This window comes from Python bivittatus, unplaced genomic scaffold (genome assembly GCF_059951505.1).
Source record: "Python bivittatus isolate LINGU-HERP-01145 unplaced genomic scaffold, Pbiv_v1 ctg000020_np1212, whole genome shotgun sequence".
NCBI lineage: Eukaryota > Metazoa > Chordata > Lepidosauria > Squamata > Pythonidae > Python > Python bivittatus.
In genome coordinates, this window is record NW_028277030.1 from 67,484,023 (window position 1) to 67,506,602 (window position 22,580).

A 22,580-nucleotide genomic window follows, 5' to 3' on the forward strand; every position below is an offset into this window, starting at 1 on the left:
TGTAACTCTGAATGTGCCTCCCCCTCTCCCTGCCTTTATCCTAAAGACTAGGGAGGGTCAAGTCTGAGATACTTTCTCAAATTCCATTCCTGCTTTGGACTCAAATTTCTCTTATCTGACCTTTGCCTTGGTTGCAGCTCTTCCTCCTCTTCCTTAAGGTTATTCTCAGAGCCTATTACAACTGGTTACCAGTGTCTTCTGGGTACAATTCAAGGTACAAAGGACAGGAATATTTGTGGGACCATTTGTCTCCCTATTCTCTCTGCTTGTCTAATAAGATCAGTCAGGGTTGGCATGTTCTAGATCCCATTAATTAAGCAACATCACCTTATAGGACCAGGGAAGTATGCCTCCTCTGGTACTACACTTGCTAACACTATCTTCAAACAACCAAAACAACACCTCTATACATGGACATCACCAGATATATCAAATTGATTATATTATTACTAAAAGGAGGTGGAGGGGCTTGATTATAGCATCAAAGACAAAGATAAAGAAGAAGAAAGCTAGCCAGTTTCCATGATATGACCTTGAACATATACCCATCATTTTCAAGAAGAACATCAGGAATCACTTTAAAGTCCTGAACCTAATCGATAGAGAACTGGAGGAATTATGGAATGAACTTAAAGAAGTTATTAAGGATGAATATGAAAAGAGACTGCCAAAGATGAAGAAACAGAATAAAGCAAACTAGATGTCAGAACAAACTGTGGAAGTTGCCAAGAAGAGAAGCCAAAACCAAGAAAGACAAACATTTCAGGAAGGAACTTAACAGAGGTTTCAGAGAGCTGTTAAAAGAGACAAGAAGCAGTATTACAGCAACCTCTGTAAAGACACTGAAGATGGAAACAGACAAGGATAGCCTTTTAAAAGATCTCTGAACTCAGAAGAAGGTTCAAACTGGTATGCTAAATGACACCAATGGACAGATAGCAACCAAGTCAAAGGAAATTACATGAAGATGGAAGGAGTATACTGAAACACTATGCAGTAGAGACGTCAACATCCAAGATACCTTAGAAGATATTACCTAATTGGAAGGCCACAAGAACTGATGGAATACCCAAAGAAATATGGCAAGCAACAGAAGAAGAATCAGTAAAGGTTCTAACCAAGCTATGCCAGCAAATCTGGAGAACAACATAGGGGCCAACCAATTGGAAGAGATCAATCTACAATTCAATGCCAAAAAAAGGAGATTTATCAGTGTGTGCAAACTATCATACAATATCCTTAATTTCATTCCAGTGCTAGCAAAAGAATGCTTAAGATTATCCAGTGCAGATTAGAGCCCTACGTGGAAAAAAAGAAGCCAGGTGTTGAGGCTGGATTTAGAAAAGGCTGAGGAACATGAGACATTATTGCTGATGCATGCTGGATAATTGAGAAAGCCAAACAATACCAAAACGAAGTCACTATGTGCTTCATTGATTATAGAAAGGCCTTTAATGCTGTTGATCAGGTCAAACTGTGAAATGTGTTCAGAAAAATGGGAATCCCAGCTTTCGGTGAGGAATGGCAAACTAACACTCTGCATTTTCTCTGCTCTGCAAATCATGGGAGACATTACGGCTGAAAAGGTAGCTAGATGCAGGATCTGGACTGCTGAAATTCCCCCTGGATCAAAGAGAGATCTTGAGATTACCCATATGTACTCTGAACAGCTGGTTTTTGTGAATAGACTGCAGAAACCAATGTTTTTGCAGTTGCTTGCAATCAGCTGGGAGTCACAGTTTCCCTCATGGTCTGAGCCGTTAATGCAGCCTTTTATGGACTCAAGGTTTGACCAAACCTCATCTTTTTAATCACTTTGGAGCTTAATTTTCTTTCATTGGTTTTTTAAGATTGAAAAACCTTCAGCCCCAGAAATTTAGTATTCACTGGGTGAGTCTCTCCATTTAAAAAGAAAGAAAATACATGTTTCCAGCTTCATAAGTTTAAGTAAGTTTCTTTATTTCTTGCAATATACAGCAAAAGGGTGATTATAGTGTTGTTTTTGAAAGTTTTTAAATGCTAAGGGTTTGGATGAAATTGATTTAAATAAAGAGTTGGAAGTAATCTCAAGTGAGAATAATTTTTCTCACATTCCAAGCTGATAACAAGACTTTGAAGGTTGATCACTATAGAGGGCACCAGATGGCTACTTTAAAGGAAGCGTTTGATATGTTGGCCCAATAAGTGTTTGCGTTATAAGAAGACATACAAATAACATATCAAAAGAGGGTTGTGGATTACCTTTTTAAATTGGAATATAAGACACCTACTGGAGTTACTACACAGAAATTATAAAATGAACTTGGATAAAGAAGACAAGAATTCCAAGAGAAGAGACAAAGATAGTAGAAGAAAGCAGAAGTCAGAACTTTATTTATGGGACTTAAAAATTGCTGGGACGGAGAAAAAAAAATACAAAATTGTTTTATTTGATTATGGTTAAATAAGGAGTTGCTATCTCTGGTGATGTTTAATGGTTATTTTGACTGGATAGTTCTTTTTGGCAATGTTCAACTGGCTGAAATGGATTAGTCTGCAATATCTATATTACTATTTTTGATATGTAAATAAGGGGTTACTATTTCTGGTAGTGTTTAATAGCTTTTACTTTTTTGAGATTCTGATTATTAAAGAGAGGGATTGGGGGGATTTGATTAAATGAAAAGGGAGGTTATATATTTATGTTGTTAGGTATTTCTGTTAACTTTTACTGGACCTTTGCTGATTAATAAGAACTGAAGATTAGAGATGAATTTATAGAAAATGGGGTGAGGTATGTAATGAAGATGTATTTGGTTATATTTTAAGAGACAGTGATAAGTTGTTAATGTTGAATATATTTGCTTATTATCTTTCCTTCTTTTTTCTTTTTTTTGGGTGGGGGGGTTTCTGTATCATACTTTGGACACATTATGTAAAGATCTAGTTCTCTGGAGAAGGCTGTCATGCTGGGAAAGTTGGAAGGAAAGAGGATGACCAGAAGCAAGGTGGATGGACTCAATTACAGTGGCGATGGGTATACCACTGGAAGACCTGAAAGACCAGGTTAGGGACAGATAGCTATGGAGAAAATCCATCTATGCGTTCACTAAGAGTAGAGAACAATTTGATGGTACATAATCATAACCATTACTTGCCCAAAGTTGCATGGGGGAAGGGAAGGGAAGGGAAGGGAAGGGAAGGGAAGGGAAGGGAAAGGAAAGGAAAGGAAAGGAAAGGAAAGGAAAGGAAAGGAAAGGAAAGGAAAGGAAAGGAAAGGAAAGGAAAGGAAAGGAAAGGAAAGGAACTTGTTGTGGATGTTTGTGTATGAATTTATGTATGTGTGTGTGTGTATCGCCAAATGAAAGTAATCTATTAGGAAAAACATTACTTTGTTGTATTATTATTTGCCCTAAGCACTTTTTGAAATCAATTGATCCAATGAAAGATGCACTTTAGTTTTCTAGTATTTTGCAATAATAAACATAGCTAGTAACAGGAAGTGAATCAATTTCTTATGTTGTATAAGGAAGTAATACTGGAACAGAATAACCCAATAGCAGGATCTATTGTGAAAGCTTGTTGGGTGATTTTCTCAATCACTTCAAAAACTTTGACCAAAAATTGTGCATTAGCATCAGCAATGGCTGTACGTACCAATTTGCTTCCAACCCCACCAACACAATCTAAAAACAAATAATTCTATAATGTTAATTACATTGCATGAATTATATCAGAATCATATTTAGATTATTTCCATGATCGGTTCTTAATGATATGCTGAAAGAATTCTATGCCACAAATAGCCAATGACATTTGTTGAGCTCAGAGCCCAAATCATTGCATGGAAAGCTCAGACTCAGACTCAGAGCCAGAGTTTGAGAGGCAGGAGCTTCCAGAGCTGCAAGCAGAAGAGGAACTGGGGCAGTCGGAGCCATCGGACAGCTGGCTGTGCAACTGGAGGAGGTGGGGCAGGGCAGTGAGCAACTGAACCGGCTGGACCCACTCTCCGATAATGAGGCAGTTATGACCACCCGATGCCAGAGGGTGGAGGGTGGACGAAAGAGTTCAGCAGAGATGCTCAGTGAGGCTGAGGGAACCTCACCCTCAGTAATGAGCAATACCAGGGCGGCTTTTAGAAAAAAGACTTGGCGAGCTGGTGTCTCTTTGGTAACAACAACTGTCTGGTTACCCCGCTTCATATCCTGCTGTTTTGTGATACCTAACCCGGACTGACTGCCGAACCCCGATCCTTGGTTGACTTTGGACTGCACTTGACAAGTCGCCCCATTTGCTGTGTGTTCAACCCTATTGACAGGCAAGCTGTACAGACTCTGAGACTAACTGGAAATTTGTATCTGTATCGTACTGTTTAGTAAAAAAAAAAAGGAAATAAACTCCTCCATGTGTGTGCATGTGGGGCAGGATCAGGACAATCAATCATCCAATATTTAAAAGCTTCTGAAAAAACCTGGCATGACTAGTATGAGCTTCAAAATATTAAATTAGTTGTACACCATACTATAAACGTTCATTTTATTTATTATATTTTATACCATTGGTCTCCACTGATGCCTGTTAGTTTACACCATTATCCCAAAGTAAAATAAAAAGGCAAAAAGGCAAAAAGCACAGTGATACCATTCACTTCCCAAAAGCCTCTGGTACAACTCAGTTTTCAGTAGTTTCTGGAAGGCCAACAATAAGGGTGTCAGCCTAATTTCAAGTGGAGGTCATTCCATAATACGATGAGTACAATTAAAAATATTGCCTTGTGAACCCTCATCTCTTATCTCATAGGCACAGGGACCATTAAAAGATGGGATGTGTGCATTGGGCAGGGGAGACAATCTTATAAGTACTTAGGCCAAGCCATACAAGGTTTGATAGGTTAAAACCAGTGCTTTGAATTAAACCTGGACACCTAGTGGTAACCTATGCAGGAGACCTAGTGGTAACCTATAACAGGTATTCTAGGTTAGTGGCAACTTTGATTTGCTAATATACAAGCTAATGCATTTTGTACTACCTATAGTTTCCTTCCAAAATAGCCACACATAAGAGTGTATTGCTGGATTCTGCAGTTAACGGTAAGTTCTTGAGCCATTGTGACTAGGTTGATAATGACCATAATTGATAAGATGCAGTAACCTTAAGAAGATCTAACAATTTATTTGAAACCTTCCTGATTCTTTCAAGATGGTGGTATAAAGATGCAAACTAAAATTGATTTTAAAAACGTATTGAAACTTGTTTAGCCAGTACTTTTGGTAATTCTCAATTCATTCTAGGCAGAGATTACTGATGGATATGCACAGCTGAGGCTTGCATAGAGTGACTGCAGTACTTGGGATTTTGTGGGAGGTGAAGGTGGCCCTTCCTTTGCAGTGACCATTTGTGCATAGTTTGCTAGGACTGTCATAGACTGGGGCTGGACTGAATAGACAAAGCCATAGAGTCAAGGTAAAAAAAAAAAAAATCATTGATGTATCCAGGGAACCCTCAAAGAGAGCACTGGCAGCTATTGTTCTGGTAGCAGTGAAAGTAAAGATGGTTCCATGTTATTGCTGCAAGTTCAGTAAAGGGAATTTCTGCTACATGTGACTCCAGTTAATTCCTAGAGAACTATCTGCAATCCTTAGCAGAATATATGTAGAAAATGTATTCCATCAATGATCGGATATTCAATTTTGTGATATCCTCCATTTTTCCATTTATATATGTAACAAATTTAAGGGTGATTGAGGAATAGTATCATACTTACAGATAACAAGCAAATCAGCACTAATCTTTTGGCAGGCTATATTAACTAGCACATAACTTCTAGTACTTTGTGAAGAATAACAGACTGCTCATCTGATAAAATATAAGAGGTATAAAAATCACCTGAATGTCCAGGAAGAGATCATAAAAGAGTTAAACCTGCTAAAACTGCAGCTGAGTTATATCTCCACTCTGAAAAAATATGAGTATGACATCCACAAACAGATTAATTACATGCTGCTTTGTTTTTATAATAGGACAAATATTTTTGCTGTTCACAATATTCTGTGCTAACCCTTCTATAATAAGATCAAACAAAACAGAAATAAGACTCCATATTTGTTGGGTGTCTGGACTTGTCAGGAAAAAATTCCTATCCATTTATGCTATTTACTGCTAAGGAATATAGCCAATTAATTATAGAAATGAAATTAATACTCAAATCCCTTTTCCAATAACAATTTTTCAAGAAATATAATTTAATTTCCATCAAATACTTCAAAATATCTAAAGGCTACAGAATGGAATGTTAATATATTTGGCATAATTTACTATATTGAATTGAAACTGAAATCTTTTAACTGAAACAGCTATGTTTGTTTTAGGGGGAAAAACAAATTAATCAGACAGATGTATAATTACTAAGAAATATGTTGACAAATAATACAATGTTTTTGTTTTAATTTTAATTTAACAATGCAAAAGCCCTAAACCTTATTTCGGTTAGGAAGAATCAGCCTCCAAAGGAAAAACAAATTGTGTCATTTCATAAGAAATTCATTGAAAGTAGGTGAAGAAATGTATTTCATTTCTTGCAATGAAATACATGGATGCTTACATTATGTTTTAGGCTTGGTGTTCCGGTTTGTTAGCATTATGAGAGCAATTATTAAATCCATATTATTAAAATCTAATATTTTGATCAGATAAGTTAGTAAGGGGCATGGCTAATTGGGGACAGATGAGGAATGAACTTGGCATAGGCAATAAAGATTAATGATTGATAAGACCCAGTGTGGGGCAGAGATTAAGGCATTGGATTCAGAGTGGGGAGACCCAGGTTCTAGTCGTCCTTCAGCCACAGAAGCTCATTGGATGCCTCTGGACCAATCACCCTCTCTCAGCCCAATTTTCCTCAATGGGTAGTAGAAGAGGGAGCACTAAACTGTTGTACAAAACCAGACCAAACCAAACCAAACCAAAATAGAAATCTAATAATGTCCACTCACCTGAAAGAATATTGAAGAAATTGGACTGCATATGCACATTATAGTGCTGTGTCAAAATATTCTTTTTTCAATCGTTCTTAATTTAATTTGATGCAAAAGAAATTGCTGTCAGGTTTTTCAAATAAAAACATTTCAGAGAGCTTCACGTGGATGGAAGCAGAGCTCCTAAGCTTGCCTTTATTAGAAGGTGGTCAAAGACTATGGGGTTTTGTGTGCCTTTCTGTTTCTCAGTGAGGGAGACAGACAATCTTCCCCAGTATCATTTTCTTTCCAGCAGCCTCTCTGGCTTTTTAACACACCAGTAAAATCAGGAGGGCCTTTTTGCAGAACCAGGAACAAGAGTGATGGAAAGAAGGGCAACACATACACACACATGCAGACACACATAGAGAGCAACAATACCATTCTCCACTGCCTAGCAACTTCATCAATTCAAAAACAACAGTGAAAGAATGGAAACAGCATAGGGAGAATCTGAGGACTGATTTACACATTTGTGAATGTATAGTAATAAAACTGGCTATGTCACCGATCAGAATTTCCTATAAGACTGAAATTTCAGAGAGGCATGGAAAATGGGAGGAGAAAGAAAAACATGTTTCTTCCCCCTGAGCGTACATAGTTTATTAATGGGAAAGCCTCATATATTTATGTGGTGTAATTCTCATAATATAAACTCATGTTTCAAAAACAAGATTTCCATATGATACTATTAATGGTTCATATTCCTGGGTACCTATCCTCATCTCCCACACCTATTTTAATCAGCTCCATTTTGCAAGCTTTTAGAAGAGTATGTAATGTTTAGAAATGGGCTTTTAAAAATTAAAATATTGATTCTTATGGAAAAAGCCATCCATTCACAAGCCTAATACATCACTGTATGCAAGTTTTTTCTTAGGCTGAAAGCAAAGCATATTTTAATATTTGTATATGCATTTATTTTCAGGCTCCTGAAGACATTTATAAAGGGATACATTATAAAATCCCTTCATGTACTCATAAATTACACATGATTTTTAACCAGTTATCAAATTAAACAGTAATTGTTTTGCAGCATTATTAATATTCTTCATAACCCAATATACTGTCAGAGCCAGAGGTACGTTGTAACTAAGAATTCCCAAACTATACTAAGTGACAACTGAAGCATGCAGTCCCAATGTACCAGATAAACTTTTCAGTTACCTAATTAACTTTCCTCTTAATGACTCTCATTCCTTATTCTACAACTAGAGCAATCACATATTCCCCAATTATCATTTCAATATTACAGAGTTTACTTTTATGTTGCAATAACCTGAAACATTTTGCATCAAAATTAGTGGCTAAAATACAGACTGCCTAAAGTTAGTTTTATATTGCATTATTTTTCAGATGACTAAATGACAACTTAAGGATAGGTTTCAGCAATGAGGAGAGAAGAGACTCAACCTTAACTTTTACTTGGTTATTCTAGGACTGATGGGTGTCACTTAATAAATTCCATATTAACTTCTGAAATTATATTTGACCAGATGGAAATAGGGAGGGATGTGAATGCATCACAAACCAAGCTACTAACCAAGAACATCAATATGGTACCTACGGTCTATATGTTTGCAAAACTTCTTTCTTTAAAGAGACATGTTGTATCTTAAAAAAATATTGGGGTGCGTTAGCTTATCCATTGTTGGGTTAGAATTGACAAGCTTACAATGGAGGACAAAGCTTGGTCAGCAGGAACTTGTTGAAACACTAATACACCTTCATGATTTTAATAGGTCAGTGCAAAAAAAAAAAAGCAATATAGATTGAGTTTGGCTTCCATTCTATGGAATGGAGAATACAGAGCATGTGCTATGGTCTGTTAGCGGATGAGTAACGCTTGCCTTGGTTTTAATTATTCCCAAAACTCTTTTAAACTTTACAGATCTTATTAATCTCACTTATAATCTTTGCAGATTTTCCAACTGCTGATATCAACAGAACCTAGACCATAATGTGACAATTTTTCCTCTGATTTGTTTTAACAGGTTCTTGTCCGCCTATGTTAAAATGAACATTACTAAACATGTGGTACAACAGTCAGCTGGTCCTCAGAAACAAAAACAAAGGGTCTAAATGGTAAAAAGGAGTTTGCATTGCTAAAGACATTTAAACAAGCAACGTTGGTTCACATTGTAAAGTGAACATTGTAATAGTGTGCATTTAGTATAAAACCAAGCCCTATAAAAATAAAGCAGTTCACCCACGCTCATATAGCAATACAGACAAATGATGTTTATGGGAGGCAGCCCAAAGACCTATAACATAAGAAAACCTTTGAAATGATTTAGGGATAGAACGAAATCTCTGCTGCAGGGTCCCCAGCGTAGGGCAGGGAGCAAGCATTGCCCCACCTAACCCATTATTTGAAGGTACTGGAATAGAAATCAGATATTAAGTGCAGCCAGGCTGGTTGCTTATTTGCCTGCTTTGGAACTATAGAAGACAAACATGGCTATTCTTTTAGTCCTCAAGTTGCACGTCCGCTGGAATGGGGAAAAAGTAAACCGGGGAATGAAATGTGAGCAAGTATAGTGTTCAGTTCCCATCAGTGAGGCATTTAAATTAGCTTTCTTGACCTCCCTTTACAGAGAGAGAGCAGACATATCACTAAATTGGTTTAAAAGTAGAAATTTCAGATTATTTGCAAGGCTCCAGCTAAACTTTATTTCATCTGATACAACAGTCTACCTACTTACTTGCCTTTCTCTCTGGGATATAAACTTTGTGTGAGCTTCCCTCATTGTACAAAAGTACTTTTCAAGAGAACATAAACTAAGAGCATAAATGCATTTGAACAGGCCTGAGCACCCCATGTTAGAAGCATGCTACATGCCCAGTCGCAGAAAAAAGGGTTCAGGGTTTGTATCAATGATGAGCAATTAAATAGCAAACTAAATCAAAATGTATTATGCTGCATAAGTTAGAGACTTCCAGTAGATATTGGTAACAGTTAAGAATCCAGGGTCTTTTTCATTATTGCACAATGTGCCATAGTTCAACTCAGTCACACTTCTGCACCCGTGCTACGTGTACTGTACAAAAAGCGTATGTAACATCTTAGTAACTCGATGCCTACTGACTGGAGTGCTGAAATATGAAGAACAATTTTACTTTGTAAACTGCCAACTTCTGCATACTGAATTTCACAGCAGCACCGGTATCCCCAAGGCATTTAATTCAGCTCAATCTGAAATACCACTGTGATTATTTTAAAATTTGTTCCTAAGCAGTAAAAAAGCATAGTGCTCTACAAAATAATTCTCAACAGAAGTTAAAGACAAGGTTTGCTTTCTGTCCAAGGCATATGTAGCTTTCTTTGTTACTCTTTAAATATAACATTCATACTCACTTTATGCCTATTCTATATATGGTCTACGGGTGAGCTCCTGTTTCCTCCCCAGTTCCTGTCAACCCAACAGGTCGAAAACTCACGTGAGTAGATAAATGGGGACTCTCACTCCGGTGGGAGGAAAAATGCTGGCGGCGCCTTGCAAAAAAGGAGTTGGGAGCAGTTGCCGGTAAGCGCGCAAAACTGTGCGTGCCCAAAAAGGGCGCGAAGCAACGGAAACCCCGCCTCCTGCGCTCGCCAGCTGGGCTCTGCCCTAGGAAGGAGGCTCTGGCAAACCACTTCCGAAAAACAGTTGCCTTGAAAACTGCAAGGACTCGTCCAAGCAGTCACTGCAGGGTCAGCAATGACTGAGCGCAGACAAAAAAAAAAAAAATGAGTAGGTCTACCCTTTATAAATGAAACTTTATTACTGCACAGTGTTTCCCTGATGTGCATACATGAATGTTTAGGGACGCACTATATCATTGATCACTGCTGTGACACCAGTGTGCAGAGAGCATCCAGGTTGGCTGCAGAAAGGGCAGAGCAGCCCAAATGCCACATCACATTAAAACCTGACATAAAACTCATTGTCAATATAATATTGAACTTGTATGATCACACAATCAGGGGTGGGTGGAGGTGGGGGGAATGCAGTTCTAGAATTAAATTTCTGGTCATTTTCCTCACCTGATGTATTGAGAATGTTGTGTTTTTTTTAAAAAAATAGATTATTTGCATATAACGGCATGGTATGAATGGCAGGGGATTACAGGGCTAGAAGTGCAATTATTCTGAAGCAAGAAGCCCACTGATGCCCCCTTGTATAAGCCACAGAAACCCCACAATAGGGCCAACTTGCTAATCCATTTTCTGTAAGGAGACCATATTTTGTACTACCTTTGCCCTTTCTGTGTTTCTAATGACAGCCCTTCTATCTGTTCTTCTGTGGACTTTTCAGCAGGGAAAAACTCACTCTCTGACATGACTGATTGTGAAAAGACTGCAATCTTCTAACTGGGCTGACAGAAGGGGAGAAGAACAAAATACTGGTCTTCATCAATGGTCCAATGTTGCTACCCTTGGTAATGATGGACAACCCTGAAGGAGGCAACAATAAAATGTGTGTTGTGATGTTGCAACACAAACTCTGCCCTTTTTTATATGTCTGTGGCAACATCACACTCAAGTACATACGGGTCAGACTTTTCAGCGTGATATCACAATGAATATTTTGTCATTCTGATGGAATTGTGGCTTGCCGTAGACACTTCTGGATAGAATAGAAAACATGCTGAGAAGCATAAATCATTTTTAAAAACCCATTAGAAAGCCTTTACCCACCTTTCCCTATAAGTATAGGGCTATGACAGCTTTGACTGGGGAATGGAGGTCATAGTTCAAAATATCTTGAAGGTACCACTTTGAGGAAGGCTGAAGTATAAAATGGCTGCTTCCAAACCCAACAAAAATGAATTGTGGTATCATTTACTTATTTGAGCAGGATATCATTTACTTATTTTATCTTCTGAAGCCACTTGTGCCCAGCAAAGGAATAGCAATATACAAAGACTTAGGGTACACAGGATCAAGCATAGGAACAAAAAGCAGACTGAAGGCCTACTGGCATAAAAAAGAGGGCCATGCTATAGCTCTGCCTCTGCCTGTTCACTTTTCATGGCCCGAGTTAATGTTATTTGCAAAAGCATCTGCCCAATATAATTACTTTCCAATTATGAAAGTATTCAGAAGTATTACAATATGCCTATTAAGCACAAGCAGAATTTTGCTCTACTAACTTCATAAACTTATACAAGGGAGTCTACTTCATTACAGTTTCAGAACTGCTTCACATCCAGAAATGTAGATTACTTTTGATTACAAATTGGTGCAAATATTTTATTCTGCTGTTAAACTTTGTTTTTATTGTCAGCATAAATGGATTTTTCAGTGCTAAGTATTTTATATTCTAAAACTCTCATAATTCAAAGGAGTTGAATGATTAAACATTCTATTCCCTACACACACACACACACTGAAAATAGGAACACCAACTAAAATAAACAAATCCTCATTCTGGAACTAGAGCTCATATATTCTCTCTCCCCACCCACCCTTCTTTCTCTCTGTACAGATTCAGCTCTTGATGTCTCTCTCAAAAGTATGTGAATATCCATGTGGGCATGTGAGTGTATGTGTGTGTGTGAGAGAGAGAGAGAGAGATTGGAACATAATACAAGATCCTTTATTTTAGGTGGTGGACAGTATACAGTAGCTATATTCATCATGAGTTAGAAAGAAGTCATTATCCATACCAGCTGTCCCTGAATACAGTACTGTATAGGATTGTAGATTACCATCAGTACAATTTGTGCTAATCCTAACTGGGTACTACTTCAAACCCAGCCTCCGAAATCAGGATTATATTGCACTGGCCATTGCCAATATTTTACCCTTAATACCAGCTAACAAGAGATCTGCACCAGACCTCTGGGTAAAATAACTAACTGAGCAGCTGAACTGAACCTAGAAAGAATCTCAAATAGCCCATCAATGTGCTATTTTATAGGTAACATTAACAGGGTCATGATTAGTCATTTCCTGCGAATGATTAAAGAACCAAATTCTTTCAGAATGAAAGATCTGTTCTGGTTGAGCATTGTGCCATTTCTTTCAAAATTATTCTCAACAGCACAAGTGCCCAGTGAAGGTCACTGATATATCACAAATCACTTTATTTCAACCTAGAGGGAAAAAATAATTACAACTGCAAAAACGATATGAGACACATTTTAGATATAACACCCAATTATCCATTTCATTTTCATTTATGCAAGCGGGGTGCGATCATTTATCATATTTCATGAGAATGTCCAGGATGTGCACACAGACAATTTTGAGAGGTAACAAATTTCTCACCATATTAACATAAGCTTACAAGATTCCATCAACAAGTACTGGGCATAAATATGAGATAATTACATTTACAATGAGCAGAAATGTTTGAGATGCAAAAATGATGGTTTCATAATTGAACATCCCGGTTTGCTTTCTTAAGTACAGTCATTCAGATCCAGCAATCAAGAATTACTGTGCTGTTGGAACACCAGCCAGTTGTCACTGTGTGGCTCTGAATCTGGAGATGAATCTTTTATCATCAAGTCTTATTGCTTCTTGCCACCAAGTCATCCATCATGTTTCTGAGACAGCTTGGAATAATAGTGCTGGACCCTCACATTACTGCTCCTTGAACTCCATCTCATCCATCTTTTGCATCATGCCTGATTTGCAGCAAAGTATCATCTCCCTGCTGCAAAACCAGGTGTGAACCCAATCATGCCTCTAACCTAGAGTGCCACTCTAATAGTAATTGATTTTTTTTAGTGCTATACTCAGAACTTGGAAATCCCATCTATGGGAATTCAGAAAGGGAGATGATAGAAAATGCAATTGCTTCAGAGAATTCAGATCTATTTATTTATCTGCCTCTCTTAAACCTTCTTTAAATATAAATGTTACTGGTGTCTATTTTGGATTGGTCCCAGATATGCCCACACATGAAAAACTGCAAACATACTGTTTGCATAGGCACACCGTATTATTCTAGAGACTCTTCAAATTGTTACTAATTGAACAGAATACCTTTAGATATTTAAATTAATATATTTAATGTGTACTCACCCTGTGCACCAAAAAGTGGAACTTATTATTAACCCCCAGTTCATCATTCAAATAAAGTCTGTTTCAAAATCCCAACAGACAATAAACCATCCAAGATTAAGTATAATAATTCAGTTTCATCTGAATACAGCTATATAGTTTAATAAATCAAAATGATCAAAATGTCCCAGTGGCAGATTGGGATTCTGTTTCCAATTCAAATTCTCTTTAATATATGTCTTCACTGACATCTTGCATTTTCTCTCATCTAGGCTGAATTCCAAATGGGTTCCTTTTTTGCTGTTACCAAGCACTGGGCAACCAATGGAGTCATCCAATCACTTCTCAGCAACCCCGCACAACCCTTGAGAGATGTCAGACTTGCTAGAGTTTTCTTTTGTATTCATCAATGAATGGCAGATAAGAATAAAATATTATGAAAACCTCCCTATAGTACTGATTAGAACAGAATACTCTGATTCTATATTTCTACTCAAGGATTTCTTTTTATACAATATTAACAATAGAAAAGCGTTTGAAGGGCTAATAAGAACCGCATCCCATTTTGAGATAAAACCAGGGTATAATTCTGTTTTAAAACATCTATAAACATAGCTTATTTTCTTCTCCAATACATACAACCTGAGCAGAGTATTAATACAGCCAGTATGCCGTTTTAGCTAGAAAATATCCTTCTTGTGAAAACTTTCAATTAGGACATCTCTATTTTAGATTTTAAAATAACATCTAGGATGATGAACCAACAAATATGTCTGGCATTGGGTCCTTGAGGATGACAAATTTCTTTCTGCAGTTAATTAGATGTGCACAGATATCAGAATCCAAACTGTAACTCTAGAAAAGACAAGAATCTAAGCCTGAATGAATTCTTGATTCAGTGAGAATTATTAAAGTAACCTCTCCATTTGGGGATTATTTCTGTGACCAATACAACAAGACAGAACTGAGCAACTGTAGTGGTAGAAATAGTTTTTATTATTAATATCTGTCTCAGATGTTTTCCCCATTGCTGTTAATCATTACTAGTATCTCTGCTGCTATCACAGAGCATTTGGAAGAAGAAGACAATCCATCTTTTGATTAATTTAGAAATGAGTTTACTCTGATACATTGTGAATATTAAAACAGAGAAAGTAGACCCAGGCTCATAGATCTAAGTCACATATACATGATTGTTTCTATCATTAATCTGATACTTGATTAAAAGATGACAGTGACAGATAAGGAGCAAGGTAACTTAAGTAGAAGTAAACAAATAAAACACATTCAATTTTATATTTTTCCTTTTCACAAACTTACTAAATGTCAATAATTTGACTATGCATATCATATTTGATGTTTTCTTCACAAAACGTTAGAATTGATAGAAATAACATTGCAACACTGCCTCTACTCTTCATCATTTCCATGCTGTTCCAAAACATCAGCATCTGTTCCTCAAAGCTGTAGGATTTATTTTAAAATATACACCATTTTTGGTTTAAAAATTAGTCTTACAAAAACAGTGCTTAAAAATGCAAGATATAATATAAAAATATTAAGGGAAATAAAAATAATTAAATATGTAAAGAAATATTAGGAGATCTTTTCAATTATATTTTTATTAATTAAGAAGAAAAATTCTCTCGAGGAAAAGATGGTGTCTGACACCTGTTCATATCAATGCTCAAGAATTTAATCCATAATTTGTAAACACTGCTTTACTGACAAGGTACATTTTTAGAAAACCTATCAGAGAGAGCTGGCATGGGTAGTGATTAAGGGCTTGGACTAGGAATGGAGAGGCCCAGATTCTAAGCCGCCTATCCTACTTCACAGGGTTACTGTTGTAGAGAGGAAATTAACGGAGATCCTCTTGTAAGCTCCCTTGAGCTCCAGGAGGTACACAGCAGGACATTAAATAAATAAATAAATAAATAAATAAATAAATAAATAAATAAATACTCAAGTGTGAAGATGCAACTTCGTATAGCATTTAGCAACTTCCCTGAGAAATAAAAAGAACATAATTTAATCTGTACTGTTGTACATGAAACTAAGGTTTGGGTTTTATTCCATTTTCTGGTGGACTTTACCTCTTAGAGCTACTGCCTCTGAAATGGACAACACTGAGTAATATCAGTGTAAGTTAGCCACCCCTGTTATGTTTTCTGACATTTATGATTTCTAAATTATAAACGTAAAAATATACACAGTAAATTCTCTTTTAATGATATATTTTTATTCTAACATTCTACCCTGATTATTTTCTATCTTCCTGCTGGCTTATCAATATTAGGTATTAAACCTCATCTCTTGAACATATACACCTTGCAATAAACCAGAGCCAATTTTAATCTAGTTTGTCAACAGCTGTTCTTATTCATCTCACATTCATTAAAAACTAGTAGTGTCAAGATTTGTCTTCTACGAGTTGAAGATAGTCTCATTAGTCAAAATGATATAGAAGCAATACTCAAGACATGACAAAATAAATTGTATTTCATCATATCATGTTTTTCTTCCTGCAGTGGAGGGATCACATAGATCAAGATTCGTTGGTATGAAGACCCAGCACTGAAATTTTAGTTTCTTCCAAATAGCAACAGAAAGTCCTTAAGCATGCCCTGTCACTTTGGGTTTAGAAAGGAATGCATTAATAAACTCCTACCCCAGGTCATTTTTGACTATGGGCAACACTATGCCAGCTTTTATTAAAGGCAATTCATATCACTGGCCCAAAAATTTCCTTTAAAATTACCATCTTTTGTGTCCATGGAATAGGACATCGGCTTTAAAGTGCCATTAGGATATAGGTCCTGTCACTGTACTTAATTTTCAGCACAGTTTTAACACCGGGATAGCTTTTTCCCCAGGGTATGTTTTTGACTAATGAGGCTTGTTTGATGGTTAACGAAACAAAGAAGAAGAAAACATTGTTACTGGGTACTGCTTTTGAAATAATATAGTAAGCACAGAACTCTACATATTCTAGCTATGAACTCATAGATTTTAGATACAGAATTTTAAAAATAGGGTACATTTATAATAGTATGACGTGCTAGTTAAGGTGTTGGACTGGCACCAAACCAGTTAAGGCTGAGGTGCACCTTTGCCACAGAAGCTCACTGGTTGCCTTTCAGCCAGCCACTCTGTCTCAGCCCAACCGATTTTGTAGGGTTTGTTGTGGTAAAAAATGGGAGGAGCTGCTTTGAGCTTCTGAAGGAAAAGTAGGATATAAATCAATCAATCAAACAAACAAAAAACAAATTAATTAATAATGATAATATGTAAAGGGCCCATGTCTGAGAAATTTGAGAGAAACCCTTACCTCGAACAATAAGCTGGGCAAAGTTGGAAACTCCAGATCCTCTCTCAGACTGAGTAACACAACGATATAAATCCTGATCCGTTTTTGTTACTTCCTGAAGCTTAAAGGTAGCAGCAAAACGTCTGTGATTGATGTTTTTTGTTTGGGCCACTGGAATATCTTCTCCATTGCGCCTCTGAAAATAATAAAACCCTATGTTAAAAAGGATGGATGATGTGAACATCATGTATCTAATCAGCACAGTTTAAAAAAAAAATTATTGTATAGCTAATTCCATTCATCAAAATATAGCTTCACAACTTTTTAAAAAATACATCATGAGCTTGTATTCTGTTTATTTACCTATGTTATTTAAAATCTGTCTTTTCTGAGAAAGACTGGCAAGCATTAAACAGTGTATAAATAATTGCACTTTAATCACCTTCAATTCTGGATTGCTGAATGAATGAAAGTATTTTTTCAAGAGTAATGATTGCGGGTTTTTTTGTTTTTTGTTTTGCACATAACATCTCTCTCACCTGTTCAGAATTTGGGCAAACCAATCTCACAGTTGTTTTGTACACAATGTCACCCAGTAAGCCTAACATAGCAGAATTACTGTAGGAAAGAAAGATGGCCTGCTGCAGAATGGAAATTTGTCTTAATGCACTCTGAGCACAGCACCACGGTCAGAATACCAAAGAATCTCCTCTGAAAGGCCAGAGAATACTGCTGGAAGTGGTGGGGTTTTGAAACAGCAGTTTCTTATCACTTCTTTTATGTGGATCAGTACACTGTGTTTGATAGTTCTGAGGACCTCCAGTGTCATGCCTGGAGCATCATGGCATGTGCCCTTCTTGATAGCATCTATGCTACCCCCAAATTAAATGAAAATCTTTGGACTGGACAGTATTGAAGTTATTGTAACAATAAAAACAAAAAAAAAAAAAATTAATTTAACAAAATTAAATCGTTTGAGTTCACCAAATCTCAAAAGATACCAGTGTTTCCTCCTGAAATCTCAAAAGATTGGGGCAATAATATCAAAAGCTTTTTTAAATATGTATATTTTTAATATATAAATATTTGAATTACCGTAATACAAACTAATACAAACTAAACTCAGAGACAGGAAGAAAAGTAAAAAGAGAGTAAAAAATGCAAAGAAACAAAAAGTGAAAAAGAAAAAGGAAAGAGTGAAATAAAGAAAAAGAAAAGAAATATATAAAGAAGTGACTACCAATCTTCACGACAAGTATAAACTCATTTGGTAGCTCTTCGCCCCCTATAAGGTTACAAATAGATATTTCATCTTCTCATAAACCTGTAAAGGTTTGCCAGAATTTCATAAAAATACGTCTCATTTTAACTTTAATCAAATAAACCAACTTTATATTCCTTCCTTTTACCTCTGAAAATCTTAATCTTTAATTCATTCAAATATTGTCATAGGATTTGATCTCTCTTTAATTCTTTGTCCCATTGCATAGGCTTCTTCGAGGTTTTAACAAGCCTCTTTTGTAAATCCAATAAAAAGATATTATCCAGGTCATTCTCTTGGTTTATCATTTGCATTTCCCCTTTAATTTTTTAAAACTTCAGCCAGCTTCTTTTGTATATCCAGTAAAGAGTCCTTATCCAGGTAATTCTCTTGGTCTGCCACTTGTATTTCTACTTTAAATACCTTTTCTATCTTTCAATCTACACTTTTTTTTTAATCCAGTATTTCTGATTCTACTATTTCTGCATCAAGCAAGATTTGATTCATATCTGTCATTCCTTCATTAACATCCTTTAAACATAGTCTGTCCACAGAGAGATGTCATTACTGGTACTGTCAATATTGTGGCTACTAATTTCTGGTTCCATTCTTTGAAGATCTCCTTTAATAATTCAAATGTTATAATGTTTTGTGTCATTTCGTAAATCCCAATCTAAGTCAAAGTCAAAGGCAGGGTCTTTTCCCCCCCTTTTTGCCTGGAATCTTTAGTCCCCTCTAGTGTCCAGTTTAAATCGTAAGGTCTCTAATCTCTGTTATAACTTACAGTAGACAAAATAATTCTAGTTTCCATGAAAAGCTGTTTATTTTATATAGTTAGTTCCAAAATCTTATGGTAAAAGTTTCAATATTCCAAATTTGTCTGGACCCTTCATTCATTTATATCTTTCTTAGTACAAAATCTTATTTAGCTTTTTGCCATTTATTTCAAATTCTTTAAATTCTTAAACTTATAGTTATTTTTTCTTTTGTTCAGAAATGAAGATAGACTCTTCAGGTGGCTTTTCAAGCTTGTCATTCCAAAGATTTCTAATAGCCTTAAGATATAAATATGCAATTTCCAAAAGTGATTAGAAGTGAGGTTAGTGAACTTAGGGTCCTTTAAAAACCTCCACTGGGGTTGTGAGCTTGATGATTGATCTCTTTGTCTCCCGGTACTCAGACCCATGGGGAACTGTTGTCCTGCTGTCTCCTTGTACGGAGTAGCTGTCCAGAGCACATGTAGGCAAGCTCTTGTCCTCTCCTTGTCTGGAGAGGTTCTGAAGAACTGATCTACTCACTGGTTCGTTGGTCTCTGCCATGGTCATCTCCGCTCTCCATGGAGATGTGTTTAGCTTGCCATGCCTCCACTGAAGTCCAATCGCAATAATATCAAAATCTTGCAAGATTTCCAGTGGGACTGCAGCAGACCATCTGATGACAAGGTGATATTTCAGACTGTCCCTTCATGGGTGCTTTTTTTTTGGAGAGGGGAATGCTATGGTTGAAAGTGTGTGTGTGGAGGGCCTCTGGAAGGCAAATGACTTCTATTTTCCCCTTTAACCCTACTTAAAACTCCCAAAATGTGATGAAATTGCACTACCATAATGCAACCATTTTGCTGTCAAACTTCAACAGTCTGCAGGTTGCCAAGTCTTGTCTTACCTAATAACACACATAATGGCTTATCGCTGCACTGTGAGTTTCCTTTATTCTTCACTGACAACTACTTCAATTGCAAGGCAACTTGGAAAGCAATGTTATCATGTCATAAAATTTTGTACTGTGAACAGAGAGAGGGAAATGAGGGATACTAATATTAGGGCCACTAGATATGTTACATTACGTACAGTTTGATGAAAACAGCAAGTTAGAATGAAGTAATTGTTAAAATATAGAGAAAGAAAATCCAATTGTAAGGACAATAAGGAGAGTGACTAAAGCATTACAACTAGTAACATAATGTTTTTATACACTGATAGATCCATAGTGAGAGAACACTGCAATGCAGCTTGCTGCAAGTATGAATGTATGTATACATTTGTGTGTGTATGTGTGTGTGTGTATATATGTTTGTATTTATATATAATAGATTTCCCATTTCTAGAAAGGAAAGGATGAGATAAGGCTTCCCTTTCATACCAGAAATCCTCCCAGGGATGCTACTTAAGTTCACCCATTTCCCACTACTAGTAGGAAACTAGAGATAAGTTTCCCATAAGCATGATTATTCAGCTGGCCAGACGAAAAGGAAGAAAAGCCCTTTGCACCATAGGGGGAATCATTGATAGAAAATGTTATTTATGGAGAAATATCAGAAACATTTTCTAAAGCAGAAGAGTCTGAGAAAATGAATACTTAACTAAAGAGTAACAAATTTTTGACTATTCAGATAGACACAGTCTAAAATATTAACTACAAATATGTGGAATGTTACTCTCAGCTGCACAATTATCATGTCAAGATACTTATGAACATGGCGCAATATTAAACCTGCTTAAACTGTAGCTTAAAATACTAGCTTGGTACATGGTTTGATTGTTCATGCCAGGATAGAAAGAAGGTCCGTGTACAAGCCAAATGTTTGGTCTTATTTATAACTTTAAGTGTGACTGATTGATTGATGGGAGAATCCCATGTTATTAAACCAGATGCAATAATCTGAATGTGGCTAGTTGGTTTCCTGGAGAGCAACAGCTACCACAGTGGTTGATCAGCGGTAGAAAAACGGAATCATAACACTTTATACTTGACCAGTGATAAGTCCTGCAGCCTTGTAGTCAGTGAAGAATGGCTAGTAAATTTCCCTAAGCCATACTGCAAGAGTCAAATGTTAACAGCATTTAGGCATCCCCAGGGAGAATCTATATTGCTTATGTGACTTACAGAGGAGTTGCAAATGAAAGAGCCAGGGGAAATGATCGTATTTCTTCATGAAAGAGAAGCTCTCTTCTAAACTAAATGACAGAAATGGCTTCACAAGACAGAATACAGAGTGACAAGAAGAATTTAATCTACAAACTCACGTGCTTTAAACTGAACTTCTGGAAAAACCTCAAGTAAATTAAAATAAAGAATAAAACGGCAGCATTGGTGTCCAATGCTAATACAATATAGCACATGCAAGACATTGTTCTAATGTGAGTCAGTTTATAAAAAATATTGTATCTAACAATATAATTTTTTCTTTGTATGCTGAGCTTAAATCTCTTTTCTGTGTATATAATTGTTAGGCAATGAATGACTAGTTGTTTTTAATGTGTTTTCTTATATATGTATTTTTCAAGTTTTATTTTTATGTTATTAATATTATACCATGGACATTTTAATGTAGTGGATAGCCTTGGAAGCTGTGAAAAGGTTTTGATTGTGGCAAGCAAGAAATCCAATAAATGAATGAACAAACGAATGAATGAATGAATGTTAAATTAACAGAACAAGAGAAGGTCTGCACCTCTGTGGGGAAATGCAGTTTTAAGTATACTTATATTGTTCAACAAGAACAGAAACTCACTTGCGCTTGTGCTGATACTTATTGCTTAGGATACTGTGCTTTTATATTTTTGTGTTTGTATTTGCTATGCTGTTTATTTATTTTCCTCAATTTCTGGTATAATATTTTCAGACATTACTTTTTCTAAGCACCTTGGGTGCAATCACCTGTCTGACTGGTTAAATTCCACTATAATCAATAATATTTAAACAGTCAATATGTAGGACTGCATCCTTTTTCAACCACTTATATTTTCCTATTGCTTATTCTAACACAATGATGTAAATCATATAGTAACTGCAAATGAAACCAAGAAATAAAACAATTTTGCCATTTTACCACATGGACATTCTTAAACCAATCAAGATATCTTTTAAAACACATCAAATCTATTTCATTCTTTGCCATTACAACGAAAGAAAAATACTAGATGCACAGTTTTTCAGTTACATAGTCCCAAAGGGCCAAAATATTTAAGCCATCAGTCATAAACATAGTGGTTCAGAAGTGAACCTAGGGAGTACAATGGG

General features: G+C 36.3%; 1 protein-coding gene across 8 annotated transcripts in view; it reads right to left on the reverse strand.

The window, feature by feature from the left end:
* PTPRK (protein tyrosine phosphatase receptor type K) overlaps positions 1-22,580 on the reverse strand; it is a 377,364-nt gene that overhangs the window by 162,572 nt on the left and 192,212 nt on the right. For all 8 annotated transcript variants that reach the window (XM_088140673.1, XM_088140663.1, XM_088140667.1 and 5 more), the window contains exon 6: positions 17,321-17,495. In XM_088140673.1, the coding sequence (XP_087996799.1) occupies positions 17,321-17,495 (175 nt within the window). The remainder of the gene's footprint in view (positions 1-17,320; positions 17,496-22,580) is intronic.